The following is a 22,359-nucleotide window of genomic DNA, read 5'->3' as shown; positions in this document are numbered from 1 at the left end:
TACAGACAGACACAGACACAGATATGCACATAGACATCCAGATATGGACAGACACATAGATATGCACATAGACATCCAGATACAGACACAGACATAGATATGCACATAGACATCCAGATCTGGACAAAGAAAGACAGAGACATAGACAGCTCTCCCCTCCCCACAGTCCAGTCGTGAAGCAAGTGCTGGGCCATCCTTTATTGAGTGCTGCTTCACCTTCCCCAGCTCTGTGCAGCAGCACAGGGTGAGTCCCATTTCCTGGTGAGGGGCTGAGGAGCAGGGAGACTCACCAAGCTGAGAGCAGCCCCCAGGGAAGAGGGGTCTGTGGAAGGCAGAACCTAACCACGGAAACCTCCCTGTGCTGGCCCAGAGGGATTGCAGGGACGTCTTGCTCTCCTCTCACATCCAGGAACCACCCGGCACAGTCACTGAGCCACAAAGAGCTGCAGTTTCCCGTCCACGGTGGCGGTGGCAAGCTGTAGAGGAAAACAAAGCCCCATCCTTCATTAATGGCTACGCCTGTCAGAAGAGAGAGCCACAGGTGCACAGGTGCCACCCTCAGCCTGACCAGTCCAGGCCAGGTTGCGCTGCTGCCTCAGTGTGGCCGGGGGCCTGTCGGAGCTCATCGTCTGTGTGTAACAAGAGATCTTAACCTACACATTGTCATAGCTGAGTGGCCACCAGTGACAGGAGAGGGGAGATGGCCACAGGAGGCACCAGGACTCGGGGTCCCACCTGTTCCACTCTGGAGGAAGCGTCCTCTCCAGTCTACTGGGGCTTACAACTCCCAGGGAAGGCTGGGGCTGCAAATGGCAGTTAGCTCTGGTCAGCGTCTGGCCTCAGCACGGAGCAGCTACCTGCCTCACCCAGCCCCACGCTACACATCCCAGGAGCAACAGCACAGAGCTGGCAGGGGAAAGCACCCTGTCCTCCCCCTTGGATGGCAGAGTGGTGACCGCTGTCAGGCCCCCCTCATCATGGAGAGCCTGGGAACAGGGAGTCAGAGTGAGTGCCTTTGCTCCAGCTCATTTTTGTCGTCATCCAATTTGGAAGCCACATGCTGAAGAATAAGATTCAAAAGCAACTGCGTAATCAGAGAAATCGGAAGGGGCCTATGACGCTGAAGAAGGGCTCAAAGGAACTGGGGAGACCCTGCACCTGCTGGGCAGCGGGAGAACTTAGCTTCCAGAGTTCACATATTATACCTTCAGAAGCCCAGCAAAGCCAGAGTGCATACAAAGCAGCAGGAAAACACAGGCCATACCAGGAAAAGGAAAAGGTAAATTGGCAGAAACTGCTCTGAAGACCCTGAGGGTGGATCTACAACATTACAACTTGAACACAGCCATCTTAGAGAGGCTTACAGAATCAAAGGAAGCTGGGGTAATGTTTGTAAATTATGTATTAAAGAAATTCAAACAGCAGCAAAGAGAGAGCACAAACCTGAATCCAAGCCGCCGCAGTCTGGCTGGGCAAAATAACCGGGGGGTGACAAGCAACTTGTGAAGATTGAAACAGCAGGAGCCGCTTTATTACGGGACAGCAGAGGTGTATATACCTAACTAATTACACACAGCTTGACTTGATGAACATCATCTAGATACAGCAGTCAGTTATCAAGGAATCCTCAATCTTAATGGCTCGCTGGCGTTGCTTCACAAACCACTCCTCCTGGCGCCATCGTGACTTGGTTGTGGCCCTCGACACCAAGCAGGCGCCCTGCAGCTGGGGACGCGTGCAACCAAGTGAGATGGACTTTAGGGAGCTGAGACAGAGCCGAGCAGCAGAAGGCAGCGGCAAACCAAGACAAGGCAGAGAGATGCCAAGTCTGGGGACACAATGTAATGCACCTGAGCAGAGACGCAGAGCCCGGGGGGGCAGCCTCAAGCAGGCACAGACACACTGCCGGGCCTCAGGAGGGGAGAGAAGGAGCAGACAGAACATTTGGACGACGGCTGAAAACGCCCCAGATTTGATGAAGCCAGAGTGTGAGCATCGCGGAAGCTCCAAGACTCCACCTAAGGAGAACACAAGCCACCCACACCCAGACACCCGGGGACCAGACTCCCCAAAGCCCTGACAGACTCCTGGAACAACAAAGGAACAGTGACTCGACCCTCAAGGTCCTCGGGGAGACATCAGAGCTCCCCTCAGAGAGCAGGGCTTGGTGTGCTCGAGGGGCCAAGAGGAAAACGTCCACCAGGAACCCTGTACCAGCAGAGGCGCACTTCAACAGTCAGGGGTGGAGGGAGGGAGAAGGTGCAGCAGACAGTGGGGGAGATGGCGAGCAGAGGAGAGTGTCCCGTGTCACCACCATGCTCACCCACAGAACAGGCCACGGTGTGCTCCCTGCTAGTATGATGACATGAAAATGGATTCTGACGTCACAGGTGACTCACAGGTGACTCACAGGTAACCAGAAAGAACCACTAGAAAATAAAGTAAGAGGGAAGGCAAGACCTTCCCAGATAAACCGGAGCTGAAGGAGTTCATCAGCACTAGACCAGTCCCCAAGAAGTGCTCAGAGGTCCTGTGGGACATGGAAGGACACCAGGCAGCAGCTCAGAGCCAGGGGGACACAGGACGTGGACAAAGGCAGGGGCAGTCATAGAGCCATGACACTGTGGCAGGACTTCGTGACTCCTCTGTGTGATCTGCACGATTTGAAATAGAAATATATGTTTAAATAATCATCAGTGTAAAAGCTGGCATCATTGTGATTCTGGTTTACAACTCCATATTTTTCTGTTATATAAAGGACCAATGCATTTAAAAGAATTAATAATTTGTGTTTTGGAGAACAAAATATATAAAGATGTGATTTTGTGACTTCAACAACTGAAAAGGGGTGGAGACAAGATGTAAAGAAGCAGAGTGTCGCACATCACCGAAGTCAATCTGGTATAAACTCAAATTAGAGTGTTATGACCTTAAAAGGTTAAATGTAATCCCCATGGGAACCCCAAAAAATAGCTGTAGAATATACACAAAAGGAAATGAGAAATAAATTGAAACAGTTTACTAAAAAATAGACTAAAAATAAGACAGTAATGCAGAAAATAAGAGAAAATAACTATAAGACATTCAGGAAACAAATAGACAAGCCACAGAAATAAGTCCTTCCTTATCTATAATTACATTAAATATAAGTGTATTAAACTTTCCAAAGAAAAGTCAGACTGGCCAAATGAATCAGAAACACACATGATCCCACTACATTCTGTATACAAAAACTCATTTTAGATCCAAAGATACACGTGAGTTGAAGCTGAAAGAATGAAAATATTCAGTGCAAGTAATAATCAAAAGAGGGCAGCTATATCAATATAGAAGAAGTAGACTTTAAATCCAAAGCTTACTAGACACAGAAAGTACACTGTGTATCTAAAATGATTCAAGGAAGCAAGAAGCTATAATGACTACGAGCATTTACCCCCTAATAGACTATCAGACACATGAAGGAGAGACTGACAGAGCTAAAAGAAGACATAGTATCAAGATCATAGCTGGAGATTTCGAGACTGTCCTCTCAAAAATGAACAGGATGACCAGAGAGAGACTGGAAGTGTGAAGAGGACTTCCTGGATGGAGTAGCCAGCTGGGCTGGACAGGCCTCTGCAGAGCCCCCCACCAGCAGCAGCGCACTCTGCCCCACGGCCCCGGGACATTCTCCAGGAGAGAGCACAGGTTCAGCCAGGAGCAAGGTTTCCATATTTTGAAAAAAAGATAGAAATATTAAAAAGTAACTTTTCTGACCTCGTTGGATGAAATAAGGAAGTCAACAAGAAAAGTGAAACTTGAAAGCTCACAAAATTGTGAAAATCATTCTGATGTAACCAATGGATCAAAGAAGAAATGACAAGATAAATTAGAAAACAGTGAAATATGATTAAAAATGATAATGCATGAAATAATACAGACTCCAGAAACAGAGGAAATCTGCAGCTGTGAATGCTTATACAAAAAGTCAGATCGACAACTAACAAATAAGAACAAACTAAACCCAGGGCGATCAGAAGAAAGAAAACTTTTAAAAGATTAAAGTAAATGAAGAAAATGAAAACACAAAAACAATAGGGAAAATATCAGTGAGACCAAAATTTAGTTCTTTGAATGTATCGACAGAATTGGAAAATCTTCAGCTAAGTTGACTAAGAAAAATAAAGGAGATTCAGATTATTTATGATTATTTACAGACGTGAAAGTGGGTGACCACTGACATTGCAGAAATGAATGCTGATAAAAGTCCCTGTGAACAGTTTTACAACAGCCTATTTGGGACAGTTTCTCAGACACATAAAGACCAAGTGCAATGGACAGAATGTTAATATGCCTATAACTAGTAAGAATGCATGAGTAGCCGCCCCACACTGGCCTGAGTGGACCAGGCTCACAGGAGGCCCAGGTCCATCCCACCACCAGCAGTCACCTGCCAGAGCCCAGCCTCCAGCACAGGACCACCTCTTCTGACCAGCAGACTCCCGCGGGAGGTCAGGCCCAGACCAGATCTGCCCTCACCAACTTGAGCGGGACCCAGGTCGAGGGTAGTTCCAAGTTTGCTCCCCACCAACCTGGTGTGGGAGGCTCGCAGACACAGCCTTCCCTGCACGGCCTCATGCGGTCCTTCCCCAGTTCAGGCACAGGAGGGAGGAGGGCAGAGAGACGGACCTGTCTCCTCCTCTTCAGGTTGACAGTCTGGCTAGAAGCTCGGCCTTGTAACCTCACTTCACCTGATTGCTTCCTAAGAGCTCCTTGTGCCACACTCGACCAGAGGCCGGGGCTTCAGCAGGCGGACGTGCTGTGTCCAGCCCACAGCCTGGGCAGGGGCCGTGATTCCCAGCTCGACATCAGCAGCAGCAAACAGGAGGTCTGCTCCGTGCCCTGGGAGCACTCAAAACCCATTCCCTGCCCGGGGCCCAAAGACACTTGGAGGCAGTGGCCTGGTCCTGCCCAAGGGGGCCTGTGTGTGCTGGTGACTCAGGAGCAGAGGCACAGCCCCACGGAGGTGCACAGTCCAGCGAGCACCAGTGCCTCCTGTCTGCACATGACACAGGCCTGGCCCCAGGAACTCACCCACACCCCTACAGAAGGAGACAGGAGACAAGGGAGCAGCCTGCACAGTCCCCGCAGTCACCAGCGTCTGCAGACAGCGGAGCCCAGCCTGAATGCACATACCGCGTGAGAGGGAGAACTCCACGCTCATTTCTAAGGCTAAAAATATCAGCTTTCAGGTTCAAATAAAATTGCTTTTATTTGCAAGGCCAAAGATCATTTTATACTCATACGCATGTGTCATATTTATTTTGAAATTTGTCTTTGGCTGGATTGTATCTGAGAGAATAATATTAAAACACATGCATTCTGATTTTTTTTTAATGAGGTGTATCTGTTCTAAATAACTCAGTCTGCAAAACACTTGTCCAAATCTCATACCAAGGACATGTTAAAGCAGAAATGACTGGCTCAGAGTGGCTCCTGGACACCAGAAATGCCTCTCAGGTCACCCTGTGCCTCTACTTTGAACTCTTGAAAAGGGGAAATCAATAAAGGAAAGACATGCAGTGCGGTCGGTGCACACGTTAGTTCTTACTGCCTTGATCTGGAGTCCGTTTGGTGGAGTCTAACCCTCCACATCTGGTCCTTGTGGACGTGGCAGGACATCTAGCCTGTGCCTGCTCCCAGGTGTGGGTCCCTGTCAGTGGTCCCTCGGGAGGTGCTGCTGGTGGCTGGGGCAAGGATGGGGCAAAGGGGGTGGGGCCACCAGGGGCCGGGGCTGACTGACCTCAGGGACCAGAGCTAGGCTCTGTCTGTGGCAGACAGACCACAGGAAGTCAGCGAGTGGCCGTGTGAGAGGAACTCAGGTGCCGGACATCGGAAGGGTCCTCTGGAGGCCAGGGGCTCTGCCGTGCCAGCAGGGAGGACGGCTCTGGCGGCGCACAAGACTGGCGGAGGCTGGTCAGGGTGAACCAGGCCAGGCCTTCGACCGCCAGCGTCTGCTCCTGGGTGTGTTTTCCGGTTCCTTCTCCTCTTTGGAAGCCATGTGTTTCTGACTCTGCGAGGCAGGTGGCCAGAGTCCACAAGACAGGCACAGCTCACAGCAGGAGACCCGCTGGTCCAGCAACCAGCCTCCAGCTCTGGACTCTGCTTCTCTCATTCAATCTCAGAATCTGGTGCAGCACGGACACGGTCAGGCACCAGGGGCCGCTATGGTCGCCATGGGGAAGGTGGTGTTTCTCAGAAAAAGAGTAAAACTGAAAGAAAACAGGGACAGGGGCAACACTGTCCTAAAATGAGCCCGAGATGCCCCAAAGAGCAAGTCCTGATCTCCACCAAGGCGGGTGGCTGCCCTTCGCTGGGCACGCCACACCCGGCAGTCTGCCCTGAAGAGGACGTGCCGCTGCAGCATAGGCCACGTGGACAAGAAGACGGGCCATGCCACATCTGCCGGTAGGAGCCCTGGAGCCTGTGGCTCCGTAGGAGGACCTGGGTCCTCACAAGGAAGCTGCAGAGCCCAGAGGAGTTTGAGGGAAGGGTGACCAGAGGGAGTCACCCAGGGCCTGCCGTGACAGTGCCTCCTGCCTCAGCCCCACTAAGGAAGGAAAGCCCCCAACACCTGCAGCCACAGGCGCCACAACAAGAGCCCTCACGCTCCATCTCTGCAGGCTGTGTCCAAGCCCAGGAGCCCACAGCAACAAACAGGGTCCTGAGCGCCCGCAGAAGGAACCCCCGACTTCTCCAGAAGGCCTCACGAGCAGCAAAGCCATGGCCACCCTGGGAGAGCCTGCCGTGGCCACCCTGGGGACAGCCTGCGTGGCCACCCTGGGGAGAGCCTGCGTGGGCCACCCTGGGGAGAGCCTGCCGTGGCCACCCATGAGTCAGCCGGCACAGGCGAGGCAGAAACAGAGTACCGAGACTCTTAGACCGGAGTACTTAGACCTGTCATCTGTAGTTTAAAAATAATTTAAATTATTAGAAACAGAGCCAAAGAATAAGTTGTTCACTTAAACAGAACTACCAGAAATGAAAACTGAGACATTCAACATGAACATTCAGTCCATGGTCAGGAGCTCACTAGCAATGGCTGAAGAGGTGACCGGCCAGCTGGACAGCAGACGCTGAGGAGCACCCAGAACAGGCCTGCAGCTGTGTGAGCCTGGGAGAGGAACGGAGATGACTGAGGACTGCGGCAGCCGTCTGACAGGGGCTGAGGAGGACCCGGGGGCAGAGAAAGGGAGGGTTATACGGAATCAAGACAGATATCGAGTCATCGTTTAGGAGGCAAAATGAGTTCCAGGAAAGACAAGAGCTGATCCACACCTCAGCTTACAGTCAGCTGCAGTAGGCCGGCAGTGAGCCTGAGGGCAGGAGTGCAGATGCCCAGCAGAGCTGCTGCCAGCCCCAGGCCATTGTCCTATGCCACTCCCTATCCATTTCTAATATCACTGCCACTTACTCATCACAAGCTCAGTCAGGGGACCCATGAATAAAAATGAATATTGGATGACATCATGTTTTTTGTTTCATGTTTTATACTTTTAAGGTTTAAATCTTCCATGACTATATATACAGAGATATTCTCTTGGAGGTTCTACCTATAGTTCTACTTTCCACATTTATATGATTAAAATGTATCAATCTGCACGTTAAGTCATCTCTTTATATATGAACTTTTATTTTTCTCAAAGGAGAGAGCCAATATTTCCAAACATTGTACAAGATGATCCATCGACCTTCCATTATTCTGCAGTACCATGTGGAAAGGTAGTAAGGCCCCAGACACAGACGGGTCGACCTCACATTTCTCTGCCACAACCTTCAGGGTGTACTTCGATTGTTCAATTCACACCCCATTGTTTCTGCATCTATGGCGATAAAAGTATTTTTACTATCTAACAGGAGATGACTCATCCTTACAAGGACTTCTCTCTCAAACACAGATATGAAAATCCAGGAGAGGCTTGTTGAGTGCAGGTAGAGGTTGCATGGAGACTACAAAAAGCTGACGAGTTCAGGGAACTGGACCTCTACTGTGTGGACATGCAGGTGAAGTGACAGAGGGACGCAGAGTGCTGCTCATCAAGGGAACTGGCCCTTTACTGTGTGGACGTGCAGGTGAAGTCATGGAGGGACGCAGAGGGCTGCTCATCAAGGAACTGGCCCTTCATGGTGTGGACGTGCAGGTGAAGTGACGGAGGGACGCAGAGTGCTGCCCATCAAGGGACTGACCCTTTACTGTGTGGACGTGCAGGTGAAGTCATGGAGGGACGCAGAGTGCTGCTCATCAAGGGACTGACCCTTTACTGTGTGGAGGTGCAGGTGAAGTGACGGAGGGACGCAGAGTGCTGCCCATCAAGGGAACTGGCCCTTTACTGTGTGGACGTGCAGGTGAAGTGACGGAGGGACGCAGAGTGCTGCTCATCAAGGGACTGACCCTTTACTGTGTGGACGTGCAGGTGAAGTGACGGAGGGACGCAGAGTGCTGCCCATCAAGGGACTGACCCTTTACTGTGTGGAGGTGCAGGTGAAGTGACGGAGGGACACAGAGTGCTGCTCATCAAGGGAACTGACCCTTTACTGTGTGGACGTGCAGGTGAAGTCATGGAGGGACGCAGAGGGCTGCTCATCACTGGAAACATCTTCCTGCAGGGCTGTTCATGTGTTCTTCATGACACAGGAACCCGGTGGCCTTGGAGACTTGCAGCAGCAGCAGCTGGACAGAGAGCATGCAGCCACGGGAGCAGCACTCCACCCCTGCAGGCACAAGCAGACTGCAGAGCCTCTCTGCTCAGGGAAGAGTGTACTCCTTAAGGCACCCCGTGCCTCGTCTCATGGGACCTTCTGAAGAGGCAAAACTGCAGGACAGAGTCCACCCTCCCATGCGGTGGCCAGGGAGGAGCCCCTGCAGAAGCCAGGTGCTGGGTGGGAGTGAGCCGCCGGAGCATGTTCGGAACATGAGTGGGCGCAGCCACCAGTCTCGTTGAACTGTGCACCACAGGAGAACTCTCCCGGTGTGAGAGCTACACGCCAACCAGCCTTGATTGTTAGAAGATAATAACGCTGCCAGGTGGTGACTCAAGTCGTGCAGGCAAAGGGCACTGGGCACAAGTGGCTAAAGGAATCGCGCCCAATCTCCTACTAAGTGATAAGCAAAGCTTTGCACCCAGAGCCCTGGGAGCTGCACCCCCACAGCTCAGAGCACTGGTGCCAGGTGGGGAGGGCTGCACGCAATCAGTCGCCACCCGCGGAGTGGAGCGCCCGCGTTATGAATGATGACACACTTTAGGTATCTGCAATGAAATAATCGTGAAAAGCAGTGACCAGAACCAGACGAGCAAAGACTTCCACTTCTGACAGTGACTGGAGAGGTCAGGAAAGCTATGTCCAGCAAGCAGACCCTCACCCAGCTCAGCCTCTCACCTGAAAGCCAGACAAGAGGGCTCGAGTCCTCCTGCCTAGAGACCGGACCTTCAGAGACCTCGCTCCTGCTGTGGGAGGTGCTCGTGCCGAGTCCCTCTGCAGGCGTCTAGCCCACAGTGAGGCCACCCTGGGACAGTGGAGATGGTTCACCTGCGATGCCCAGGTGCACCCCAAGGGTCGCGCTCATGAATCCAGGCTGTGCCATGCCACTGTTCCTGCTGGACAGGCCTAAGATGCTCTAAAAGCTGGCCTGTGTTCCGACCAACGCTTCCCGGGATGTCTGTAAATGAGAAGAAACTCCAGACTCAGGGCACCTTGGCGGAGCGTTATGGAAGTCCCTGGGCTCACTGTCAGCAACAAGCCCGAGACCCTCGATCGTGGTCAACAGTGTGCAGCTTGGAGAGTGACTGAAAGTGCCATGAAAAAAGGAGTCTTCGTTTAATCAACTGCAGACTCTGAAAATTGTCCAAGTCTGCGCCCTCCACCTCCAGACATGTGCCGTCCCCTCTGGAAACCCCAGCCTCCTCTCTGCCTGCTGGAGGCCGTGAAGCAAGCACAGGAACCGACGGAGCCTGAGTGTCATAATGGAGATGCTCACTGCCCTGTCCCCAGGGCTGCTGATTGCGAAGTGCAGGAAGGGAGAAGAGCCCAGCGCGGGGCTGAAGTGAGGGAGCAAGCCCACCAGTGCCCCCCACCCTGGGCGGATTCCTGCCTAACCAGAGATGGCTCTGTCCCGGGAGTCGGCAGCCCTGGCCAGCTCCTCCCACGTGGCCAAGGCCTTGGGGACCTCTGTGCAGACCAGAGCACAGGTCTAATGCTTTCTCACTAAGAAGTGATGTTTAGCCTCCCCAAGTGAAGAAGGCATGTAGAGCCGAGGGGAGACGGCTGCCCGCTCTCCACCATCACACTGAGGACCCTGTCCCACGCTGTCCGCTCTCAGCCAGTTACTTCTCATAAGAAAATACGCAGAAGACAGGAGGAAGTGGGTGACTGAGGGCCACATGGCCGGCTCAGGGCCCCTGTCCATGCACTGTACAGGACAAACACTGTCTTTGTCTTTTACCATATCTTAATAATTCTTATGATGCACCTGGCTTTACTGCGGAAGGTGACTCCTGCTCTCCATCCTGACACCAATGTCTAGACCTCGCTGACCCATTAGGGCCACAGAGCAGCAGGACACACCATGACCAGAGCCCTGCTGACCCCCTGCCTGGCACGGAGCAGCTTCCTCCACAGGCACCCAGCTGCAACTCCTCCCCCCGCGGAGACGTGGCCTCTTGAGCAGATACTCGGACAGAGCAGCCACTGCAGAGGGTTGGTTTGGATTAAAAGCCTACAAGTAGCTCATCACCCTGATGTGAAGATCCTGGACAGGATCTTGGGCGCGGAGGTGGAGAGCGGCTGCACCGAAATATCACACTGCACCCCATGAATATGTCCAACTGTATACAGTGATCAAAATCACACTGCACCCCATGAATATGTCCAACTGTATACAGTGATTAAAAACCATAACAGCCACAAAGATAAGTCAGGAAAGTTCATCCCAGCTATAGATTTGATCTTTGCTTAAATCTAACTTTCAACAGATGCCTATGTACCATACTTGCAAAATAAAGACTTTTAAAAAGTTTTAAACACCTAAAACTAGACTTCTTTTTTAGATTAGATGGTGCTGGATTAGATTAGACAGTCTACAATCAGACGCACAGTGACCCACACGACTCCAGGCCAGCCAGGATGGTGACACTCTGTTTTCAGGTCTGGGACCCCTGACCCAGCGCCATGTGCACTGTTCGCTCCCCTGAGGCCTCGCCACAGACATGCACTCACCCCCTGCAGGCTCTTGTCCTGGTCCTCAGGCTTCCTGAGCACAGTTGGCTGCTGCTCAGATCCCACTCCCGATCAGTTAGCTCAGAGTCTCCAGGTTGGGCCTGGCACCATCATCCCGACTCTCTCCAGACAGTTCCGACAAGCACCAAAGCCGAGCTCTCCACAGAATTCCATCCCATAATTCCATTATTTCTCAAACCTCTAATCCAGACCAGCATCTCCCTTGGTCCAGACCCTGGCCCCACATCTGGGCGTGCCTGGGAAACCTTGGCTTGCTCCCCACACGGACTCCAGGAAGCCGACTTCACATGCTGAGTCCCAGTAGGTGATTCTGCCATGTGAGCGGCACTCACCTGGGGGCACAGAAGCCTGCTGGAGCGGCCAGCACCAGGAGGGGCCACCTACAGGACCAGACCACCGGAGCCAGGCACATCTGCTGCACAGAGCCCAGCACAGAAGCCCAGGGGTCCTGGCAAGAGCAGAACCCAGCCGCTGTGTCCTTCCCACCTGGGAACCTCACTGCGCCGCGACCTACCTGACCTCAGGCTGCCCTGCAGCGTCATCTGCCTGTGTGTGGCTACCGGCCGTCAGTAGCCACAGAAGCTGGCCAAGGCTTGGCTGCCGTCACTAGCAACAGCCCAGGCCACCCGCCAGCTTGCCTCTGCGAGCACTGGGAGCCTATGGTGGCCCAGGTGAGCGCAGCACAGACCCTGCTGCCCAGGATCTGGGTGGGGGCCCGTGCGGGGCAGGGCTGAGAGGAGCACAGGCTCTGAGCCAGCCTCCGGGCCTTCTGGGAGGTGGCCACAGAAACAATCCAAGGTCCCTGCTCTGTGGGGTCATGGGGCTAGGACTTCACCTTAGCTGCACAGAGAAGCAAAGCTGCTGGCCGAACCCCTTCCCAGCACCACCCTGTGAAACCAGAAGGGAACACCCACGCTGGGCAGGTGGGGGTCCTGCACGCCAGGGCTCAGTTCAACCGGGCAGAGATGAGAGCAGTGTGCTTCCAGCAGCCCCAGGGATATGTGGCCCTGCAGACGCCTCCTGCATCTCCAAGGAACCCCAGAGCACGTTCATGGCGCTGGAACATCCCCCGTGTTGGCGGCCAGCCAACATGATTCCAAACGTAGTCCACCTGGACTCAGCTTCCAAATGGCCTTCAGCTCTGCTCGGTTCTGAAGGACTCTCATGTCACTGATCACCCACCACAAACAGAAGGGTGGGATGACCCTGCGGGTATTTTATCAAGTAGAAAGTCGGCTTGCCTTTAGGAAACACAGCAGTTTTTTTTTTTTTTTTTTGTAAAGTAGCAAAAAGTTACTAAAGTGTTACTAAAAGTTCCAAAGAGAGTGCGGGAATGTAGGGATTCCTAGAGAAAGACCCAGTCCACTCCATCCCCCACTGAGAAGGACCAAGCGCAGGGAGAACCGCCTCTTCCAAGGACAGTGCCCTGTTGCCTCGTGAGCCTGGTGGGCAGTGCACTGACCCAAGGCCTCTGAAAAGCAAGGCTCCCTTTTAGTCACATTTTAAGGAGACTTCTAGTCAAGACCAGCCCAAGCTTCCGCCTGGACTCTGATTCCAAACGTGTGGAAATTACACACATTAAATGTATCAAGAGAAGCAAGGCTGACACAGCCGGGCTCAGAGACAGGCAAACAAACACCCTCCACCACAGCCCTCCGGTCCAGCCCAGAGTGCAGCAGGAGCACCTCTCCACAGCCGCGTCCACCCTGGGGTCCCCGGCGTGGCTGGCATCATGCACTGGTCACAGACCAAGTGGCCATGTTGGAGATGCAGGGCGCGGCTCGAGAAGAGGCTCAGCCTTCCCACAGACCGACCGACAGACGTCTGGAAATGTCTCCTGACACTGCCCAGTGGGAAATGTTACTCAAGCTCCTACGACAAGCTTCTAAATAATTTGGAAGGAGGTATCTGCACAACCAGAACTCAAGGATAGTGGAGTGGAGAAAGAAGGAAACACAGAGAAAGTTTCTCAACCGAGTGAATCTGTGAATTAACACTGAAACAATGTTGGCACTGAATGTTAAGAAGACAGATGACTCACCCCTGGAAGATAAGTGAGTCCCAATGCATTTGAAATAATAAAATCAAGTGGAAAACAATTTAAAATAAGTGTGCTTAGAGTTCTCACAGAGATGAATGAACAAAGGCCACACTGAACAAAAACAAGAAATCGTGTTTCACATTGCAATAGAATAAGGGAAGGTGGGTATAGGAAAGAGAACTGAATACTGGGTAAAAAGAGTTCCCCCGGCCTAGCCGAACCGTACTGAGGAGAAACAGAGGTTCACCGGAACCCAACACTGAGGATCACCCAAAGCTCAGCTTAAAGGAAGTCAAGTTTAAAATACAAAAATCAGGGTGGAGCTATGGATGGTTCCAGAGTTTCAAAAGTGTATCTAATAGGATCCAGAAGACAAAGGCAACGTTGGATCCCAGGAGGGTGTGGAGTAATATTTTCAGTGTCAATTATCATTATCACAACAATAATGACAGTTATTACTGTATATCAATCTAGGAATTTATACCAAGCTAAACTATTACTTAGGTGTGACGGGAAATGACGACAGTATAACAATAACTAAGAAAGAATTCCACTTACTTTTAGTATCTCACTGAAAAAAATAAGTGAAATTATATATTTCATCCAGACAAGGAAACTTAGAAGGAATAAATGAGATACAAGGAAAAAACAGTGACTCTGGAAAATAATAAAAATGGCCCAATGTCAAAACTGCAACCAACAACAGAAAATCAAACCTCTGGACATCAATAGCAATAATCCGTTGCATGACATGAGGCAGGAAGAAGCAGAGATCCAAGCTTTCCACCAAAATTCACATGACACTTACATGGCACTGACCCTTCCTGCAGGGCAGGGTCATGTAACCGCTGAGCCTCAGCATCTGGATCTCCAGAGAGGGGACATTCTAGTCAGAGAGAATCCTCAAGGTGCCTTGTCTCTGGACCTGCCGGCCCTCGAGGTCCCAACACGAGGACCTCAGTTTCCAGACAGTCATGCTCAGCCCTGGGTCTTTGCTTGGTTCGCAGTCGTGGGAGCCGCCGGAGCTCGAGAGGTGACTGCTCTCTGGTCAGCCAGGTTCCCAGCATCGCAGGCGTCGTGCTTCCCTGGTGGGCGGGCACGCAGGTGCAGTGGAGAGAGGGGACTTCCAAGGGCTTCCTGAATCCAACTTCCCTCTGAAAACTTTTGTGCTGTTGAGTTTGAACCTGAGCCATCGTCTATCAATTTTCCAATGAGCACTAATGGTCTTATATTCTTAGTGGTGTCCCATGGAATGGGGACAAATGAATATTTGTTAAATGGGAAAAAATGTTTTTTATAACAAATAATGCACCAAAAAATGCAGCCTACAAATTGCATTTGCTGCTTAGAAAGAAGATGGAGGAAGTAAGATGGTTTAAATTCCCAGGAGGAGCAGTTCATAGTTCTAGAGTTCTCAAGATACATGACACGGGAAGAGGCACACTCTTGCCCAGCGCTAGCTCATTGCCACTGCTGTCCTCGTGCCTCCTGAACTCTCGAGTCTTTTCCCCATGTTTTACTAGACATTTGTTTATCACTCAAGTTAATATTGTACTTAGAGATCAAATAGCCAAAACTGAAACGTTTATCTCTAGGAAAAAAAAGTCTTGAAAAAAGGTATTCAATGTGTCTAGCATTGAAATGGAGAAAAGATTGAACATTAAAAAAAAAAAAAAAGACTTTACGTTGACGTTAAAAGAAAAGAGATTCAGTGTAAACAAAACCACCTATTAATTAAGTAACATCCCCATGGTGAGAAGAACTATATTAAATATAAAATCATTATATTGTTAGAAAAAAAGAAATTAAAATATTAAGAGTAACATTTAAAACAAAAGAGCTATGATTTTTATGTAAAAATTAAATTGAGCTTGTAGAATTAGATAAGTAAATTGAAGAATCAAAGTACAAAAACAATAGAGATTTTCATTTGTAGGAATCAGCTAAATATATCAATAGTTTAAAAATTATGAATATGCCAAATTCTCTCGCTAAAAGAGCATGACAATGGATCCATAAATTCAGCCAGAAAGACTGAAATGAACAGATGAAAATAAAAGATGCCACAACAATACAAATATGCAGTTGAGAGAGTGACACTGACTTTGGTCCAGACCAAAGGAGCTGAACACACAATAGCGCTCAAAACAGACCCCAGGAGGTCAGTAATCACAAGTTTTATGCAGCTCACAACCTAGTACCAAAACACCTAAAGAAAGACAGACAAAGCCTAAGGAAAAGGTGGCAAAAACATGCAAAGGCCAACTCAATCATCTGTATTGATGTAAAGACCGACAGTGCGAAGGTAGGAGACTCCACGACAATACCGACAGATCTGCTCCACTAGATTTTAGATAAGAGTCAGCGGAATCCCTTACCAACAAGCATATGGCACCCTTTCTTTTACAAACATACAGTGAAGTTGTATTAAACGTGACCAAGCAGGAGCTCACTATCCCAGGGACGAGGTCAATGTCACACGCGTCACAGCCCATGGTAGGACTAAAGCCACGGGTCCGGAAACAGGAAATTCACCCCTAAGAAACTCGCTGACCAAAAAGAACTCTGGTGGAAATGAACAAAAAACTACTCGGTGCCAGAACATGTGGGCTAAAAACATCCTGGTACTCTTAAGAGAAATCCAGACTTCAAACGCAAACGTTAAGAAACAAAAGAAAACATGAAAGTATTCAAACTCACAGTCTAGAAATCCACTAATAAATGGTACCCGAAGGAGGAAGAAGACAGGGACATGAGCGCCTGCGGCTGAGGCTGCTCCGTGGCCAGCGCTGGCCAGCACGTGGCCCTGGGCCAGCACAGACATGAAGAGAGGGCGAGGGCAAGGGCGAGGGCGAGGGCGAGGGCAAGGGCGAGGGCGAGGGCGAGGGCGAGGGCGAGGGCGAGGGCGAGGGCTCAGGGAATGTGGTGAAGTACCCCCAGCAGGAGCTTCAGAGTGACCACAGCCACACCCTTCACTGCCACGCCACCTGCGGGTCAGGAGCAGGCGAGCCCATGCGACCGGCGTGACTGGCCAACGTCAAGCAGAAGCCCCGTGGGCCTGAGGGGCATCTCCCTCCAGCTTGCTGGTGCTGTCAGGCGTCCAGAGGGGCCCACAGCTCAGGGCGCTCAAGCAGAGTTCTCCTGTGTACCCCACCTCAGGACCCTGTCCTCTGCACCTGCCCTTCTGCTCCTCAGGCCAGAGGCCAGCTGCTGCCCCATTCCTTCCGCGGCCTGCCATGGCTTGCCACGCGGTGAGGGGAGCCAGATACGAAGGGCCCTGCTACCTGAAGCACCTTAAAGGAAGCACACGGCCACTCCAGCTGGTCCAGGCCTGGAAGTCCTTCTCCAGGTTTCACCACCACCACTCCCTGCTGACTGGGCTCTGAAAGGGCAGCACTGAGCCGGCCTGTGTAGCTCGTCAGGCAACCGCCCAGGGCTGCAAGTGCTGTTCTTGGACTCTTGAAAGGAAACATGAAGGAGTCCTTGAATTCCAGCTCCACTGGGCCTCTTGGCACAGTTCCCACCCCCTGACTGTCCTTGTCACACACCGTGGACCAGACCTTGCCGGGTGCAGGAGGAGCTCCCAGGAGATGAAATGCGGAGGGTCGGGTTTGGTCAGCAGGGTTGGACACCCTGACCAGGAGACTTAGTCTAACCCAAGGATGCACCAGTCACCAAAAGCACACTTCGTGACCTCTTGATATCGGTGTCAGCACACAGGAGTGTCACCTAGTGAATGCAGAGGGGAAACAACTTGAACGTGGATTCAGACTACAGAGACGATGGTGCTCCTTCTTGAGCAGTGGGAGCATGGAGAGCCTCGCTACCTGGGGGCCAAGGCCATACGTGAACCAAACAGCGTCGCCGTGGACTTAAAGAGGTCAACACCACCCATGCTGTCTTCTCTGACTGCAAATAGGATGTCAGAAATCAGCAACAAAAGTAAACTGGAAAAATACACAAAATTGTGAAAACTAACACACTCTTAAACAATGGCTTGAAAAAGAACTCATAAGAAAAGTTAGAAAATAGAGTGAAGATATGAGTGAAACCAAAACACAACAATGAAAAATTATGGGACATGGCCAACGGGAAACTGATAGCTACAGACACTTACATTAGTAAGCAAGAAAGATCTTCAGCCAACAGCCTGACTTCACCACACTGGGAACTGAAACACAGGGACAAACCCAGCCGGGGCTGGCGGAGCGAAGGAATAGGAGATCAACGGCAAAGACCCACCAAATGAAGGACAGGAGACAACTGGGCAAATCAACAAAACCAAGGTTGGTTCTTTGAAAAGATTAACCTGTTGGGCTAAGAAAAAGAGAAGACTCAGTTACTACACTCAGGAATGAAAACGAAGATATCACCATGATTCTATAGAAATAAAAACGATCATAACAAATTATTATCAGTGATTACAGCCAGTAAACTGGAACACCCAGATGAAATAGACAATTTCCCATTCAGTGCACTAGCAAACCAAAATTGGCAGCAAGTTAAAAGGATTGTACACCATGACTAATGGGGTCTATCTTAAAGGTAAGGATGTTTCAGCATGTGAAAATCAAGGTCATGGACCACAGTGACAGGAAAAGAAAAAGAAAAAAAGCACAAATGATCTCAATCAGTGCAGAAAAGGTTAACAAAATTCAACACCCTTTCATGATAAAAAAAAAACACCCAAAAAACTAGAATAGGAGAAACTTACCTCTATCCAATAAAAATCATTCTTAAAACGCCCACAGTGAACATGATAATTAGTGGAGAAAACTGACAGCTTCTCCTCTGACTTCAGGAATATGTCAAGGACGCCACTTTCATCACTTCTATTCAACATAGAATAGAAGTTCTAGCCAGAGTAATTAGGCAAGAAAAAGAAATAACAGACATATAAATTGGAAAGCAAAAGGTAAAATCATCTTCGCTCACAATGCCCTAAATATTCTATAAAACATTAGAACTAATAAATTTATTCAGCAAAGCAGCAGGAGACAAAGTCAACATGCAAAAATCAGTTGCACTTCTATATAGAAATGGTGAGTAATCTGACAAAACAGATAATAAAAAAGTATCCCATTTATAACTACATGAAAAAGAATAAAATTCTTAGCAATTAACTTAATCAAAGAAGTAAAAACTTACACAACAAAAATTTAAAAACATTGCTAAAATAAATTACAGACATAAATTAATGGAAACACATCCCACGTTCATGGATTGAAAGACAACATTGTTAAAATGTCCATATTATTCAAAGCAATATACATGCTCATTGCAATCCTTATCAAAATCTTTATCTAAACATCAAACAATATTTTTTTGTAGAAATAGAAAAAAACTATTCTAACATTCATGTGGAATCTAAAGTTTCCTGAATAGCAATCTTAATAAAAGCCAGAACTGTAGAGTAACAACTCCATTTCAGAACTTACCACAAAGCTGTTGTGAGGGGGATGAGTGGTGCTGGCGTAGGACAGAAGCACCCAGCAGTGACCGGGAGGGAGCACCCAGAACTACGCCCTGCACTTGTGGTCAGAGGATTGCTCCCCCATTCAATGGGGGAAGGACAATCTCTTTGGTGAATGATACCATGGAAACTAGATATCCGTACACAAAAGAATGAAGTTGCATATTCATATGCAAAAATTGACCCAAAACGCACCAAGACCTAAATGTAAGACCTAAAATAATAAAAATCCCTTAAAGAAAATGTGGGGCAAAGTTCCCAGTGTCTGTGCCTGGTTCTCACACCAAAGAGAGGCAACAGAAGGAAAAGGCAGGAAGCGCGACCTCGTCAGAGCCTGAAGTCACACGTAAACATCTCTCTGCCAGTGGTGTCAAGTGGCACCCCACGGAATGGGAGAAGTGCTTTCAAATAGCTGATACGGGACTAATATCAGAATATTTGTAGAACTCAACAAAAGCCTGATTTTAAAATAGGGCAAGGTCAACAGACATTTCTCCAAAGAAATTACACAAATGTCAGATGAGGACCTACGAAGATGCTCCACGTCCCTGACCATTCGGGAAACGCGAATCAAAGCCACAGTGGGGCACCCCCACCCCATGAGGTTGGTTCCCCTCAGAGGAAGATGAGCAGTGCGGGGGTCGGCAAGGAAGCGGGAACCCGTCCCCATCCGTGGGAGTGCAGTGGCCCAGCTACCATGGAAACCGCCCACCAGACTCTCACCAACAGGATCGTCACGCTGTCCACTTCTGGGCATGTTCTCAAAGGGACTGAAGGCAGGGTTTCAAAGTGATACCCGTGCACACGTGTCCAGACCAGCATGCCTCACGGTGGTCAGCTGCAGAGCAGCCTGTGCGCCCGTCAGCAAGAGCAAAAGAGCAAACCTGAGTATCATCCAGCCTCCAAAGGAAAGAGAACCCAGGCACTGCTACCCCAGATGCTCCCCGGGGACTGCAAGTGAGCAAGGCAGTCACCAAGCAAACCCCAGAGACAGGAGCCGCAGGAGGCACGGCAGCAGAGAGGAGTGCCAGGCCCCAGGGAACGTGCCTGTGACGCCCAGGGACTTGGAGCTCCAGTGCTGTGGGAGGAGGAGGGTCAGCAGCTGGACAGTGCGGTGGGACCTGGATCTAATACCACTGAAGACGAGTCACCTACAAGCAGGTAGGATGGTCAGTTTTACAGCATGTGCGATTTACCAACAATAAACATTGGGAAGTTAGTTCAGGGACTAAATGTAAATGTTAAACTATAAGAATTTAGTAAAGAAAAACCTTTAGGATTTAGGAATGGGCAAAGAGATTTTAGACCTGGTACCAAAAATCTTCCATGAAAGTCAAAAACATAGAAACATCAGTCTGCATCAAGCCCAGCAACCTTCTCTTGGAAGAAAGGCCGCCAAGGCTGGGGTCTGGTGCAGACGGCATGGCCAAAGGCCCCGCGTGGACCAGGCAAAGGACTGGGCAGCCACTCTGTCCCACTGGAGCCGGCTGCAGACGGGCCCCGCTGAAGGCGCCAGGCACATGGCCAGACGTGGCAAGGGGGCTGCAGGTTCAGGGGCCACTGGGAAGGCCCCAGGGTCATGTGTGGTCCCCAACGCACCTGGCCTGGGGCCAGTAAAGATGGCAGCCATGCTTGAAGTCCACGGCATGCAGAGAGCTGGTGCCCTCCCGCATCATGCTGGGGTACGCAGCGCTACCATTCCAGGGAACAGCCGCAGCTCCTGACCCCCACACAAAACCACACAGCACTCAGGAGACTGCCCCAGAGAAACGGAAAACCGTCCCCACGGGGAACTGTGCACAGGACATCCACAGCAGCCTTACTTGTAACAGACCCAAACTGGAGTTGGCCCAGATGTCCTCCAACTGTGGCACATGCACACACAGGGACAGCTGGGTGGCAGGGACAGGAACACCTGGTCAGACCTCCCTCCACGGGAGCCTTCAGAGGATGATGTCCAGGGAAGCAGCAAGAAAGTCCCATTGTGTACAGTTCCTTGAACACGGCAGTGAGGCTAGACCGCAGAGAACAGACCAGGGCTGCTGCGCGGAGGAGGCCGGCCACGCGGGACCCGAGGAGGCCTGCACTAGAACCTCCTGCATGCACAGCAGCCAAGACGGAGCCGGCCTGCAGCAAGGTGCCCGTTGGGGAACAGCGTGACCCCTAGCGGTGAGCTAACAGGGGGGTCTGCCAGAAGCCCTGGGAGTATCCCCAATATAAAAGGCAGAGACTTGCGGTCCTGGAAAGTGTGCCCATTACCCTGAGATGATGATCCCTCCCATCAGGCAGCCACCAATGTCACCTGGCCCAGGCAGGGCCCTGTGCAGGCTGGGCAGCCAGGCTCTTCTGAAGAAACCCAGCTGCCCAGAGGGGCCCACCAAGCCTGGTACTCCTGGAGACACAGCGTTCTGGGCGCCTGATGCCACTACACACTAGGAGGGCAGCCACCCACCCAGGCATTACCTGGCGTGGTCCTGGGGGCATTTCTGGACCACAGGACACTCACTGCAGCCTGTACAGTCCTGCATGGCTCCTGGGAGGGGAGGCTAGGAAAGAGCTGCTGTCCCCAGTGGACCCCATGCCTGGCCGGTTATTCCCCAGGTCCTGGTGCTGCCGAAATGGATGTGGTCAGCCCCTGGCAGGACCCAGGCTGGCTCCAGCTCCGTGCCCTGCTGGAGGAAGGTCAAGTGCAGCTGTCCTTACCACACTAGGAGCAGCATTGTCCTCCCAAGGGAACTGCAGGGATCAGCTCCTGTCTTGTCCGAGGCTTGCAATGAGAAGCTCCTGCTGCCTCTGATCCTGGAGCACTCTCCGGCCTGGCCCCCACGGGAAGCAGGCTTGCTAGAAGCCCTGCTGTGCTTCCCCGTGCTCAGTGAGGGCAGCCTGCCTGGGGAACCTATGGGTGCAAAGGCCCTGTGCTGCAAGTGTTCCAACCGGAACTCAAGGAGGTCAGAGCTGTTCGTCCACTTCCAGAGGCAGTGACGCTCCTTCCTAGTCCTGCATCAGGTCTCACTAACCTTGGGGGCCAGGACACCTTTGCTCAGCCATGTGACTCTCACCCTCTGAGGAGCCTCAGGCCAGTCTGTACCTCGAGGGTGTCCTGCAGACCGCATCTGGGAGAGAAGAGGGTGGAAGGGGCATGGAGAATGGAGCCTCCGAGGGCCCAGGTACGTCCAGCTGTGCTCTGCAGGCCAGCCAGGACCAGCGCAGTTGAGTCTCGGCTCAGATCCTGCTCCACACCGCAGGACGCAGCGACAGGCTGAAGGACAGTCTGAGGCCCTCTGGTTGGCGGCCTGGTGAAGCCCGCAGTGACCCTGCCTGGTGACTGGTGGTCTGGGACAGCTCACCCCTGCGAGTGGGTCAGGTTCTGCAGACAGCCTGGCTGCTGCGTGCTGGGCCCTGGTCCAGGCGTGCCAGAGAGTCCCATCATGCCCAGGCACTCCCCCGAACCAGACTCAAAGACAGAGACAGGTCATCCAGTTGAGGGTGGACACAGTGCCCACTGCACCAGACATGAGGGGTGGGGCCAGCAGGGCGGTGGCGACGTCTCCATGCCTCCCTCCCGGGCGGC

At 51.3% G+C, this 22,359-nt stretch overlaps 1 protein-coding gene across 1 annotated transcript in view; it reads right to left on the bottom strand.

Moving 5' to 3' along the window:
• Window positions 1-212: 212 nt before the first annotated feature.
• Wdr27 (WD repeat domain 27) overlaps window positions 213-22,359 on the bottom strand; it is a 137,521-nt gene continuing 115,374 nt past the window's right edge. Inside the window, exon 25 of the mRNA XM_071612844.1 lies at window positions 213-476. Coding sequence (XP_071468945.1) covers window positions 426-476 — 51 coding nt within the window. The 3' untranslated portion in view covers window positions 213-425. The remainder of the gene's footprint in view (window positions 477-22,359) is intronic.

Source organism: Marmota flaviventris, chromosome 6 (genome assembly GCF_047511675.1).
Source record: "Marmota flaviventris isolate mMarFla1 chromosome 6, mMarFla1.hap1, whole genome shotgun sequence".
NCBI classification, from domain to species: Eukaryota; Metazoa; Chordata; class Mammalia; order Rodentia; family Sciuridae; genus Marmota; species Marmota flaviventris.
This window is presented reverse-complemented; position numbering and strand designations above follow the sequence as displayed.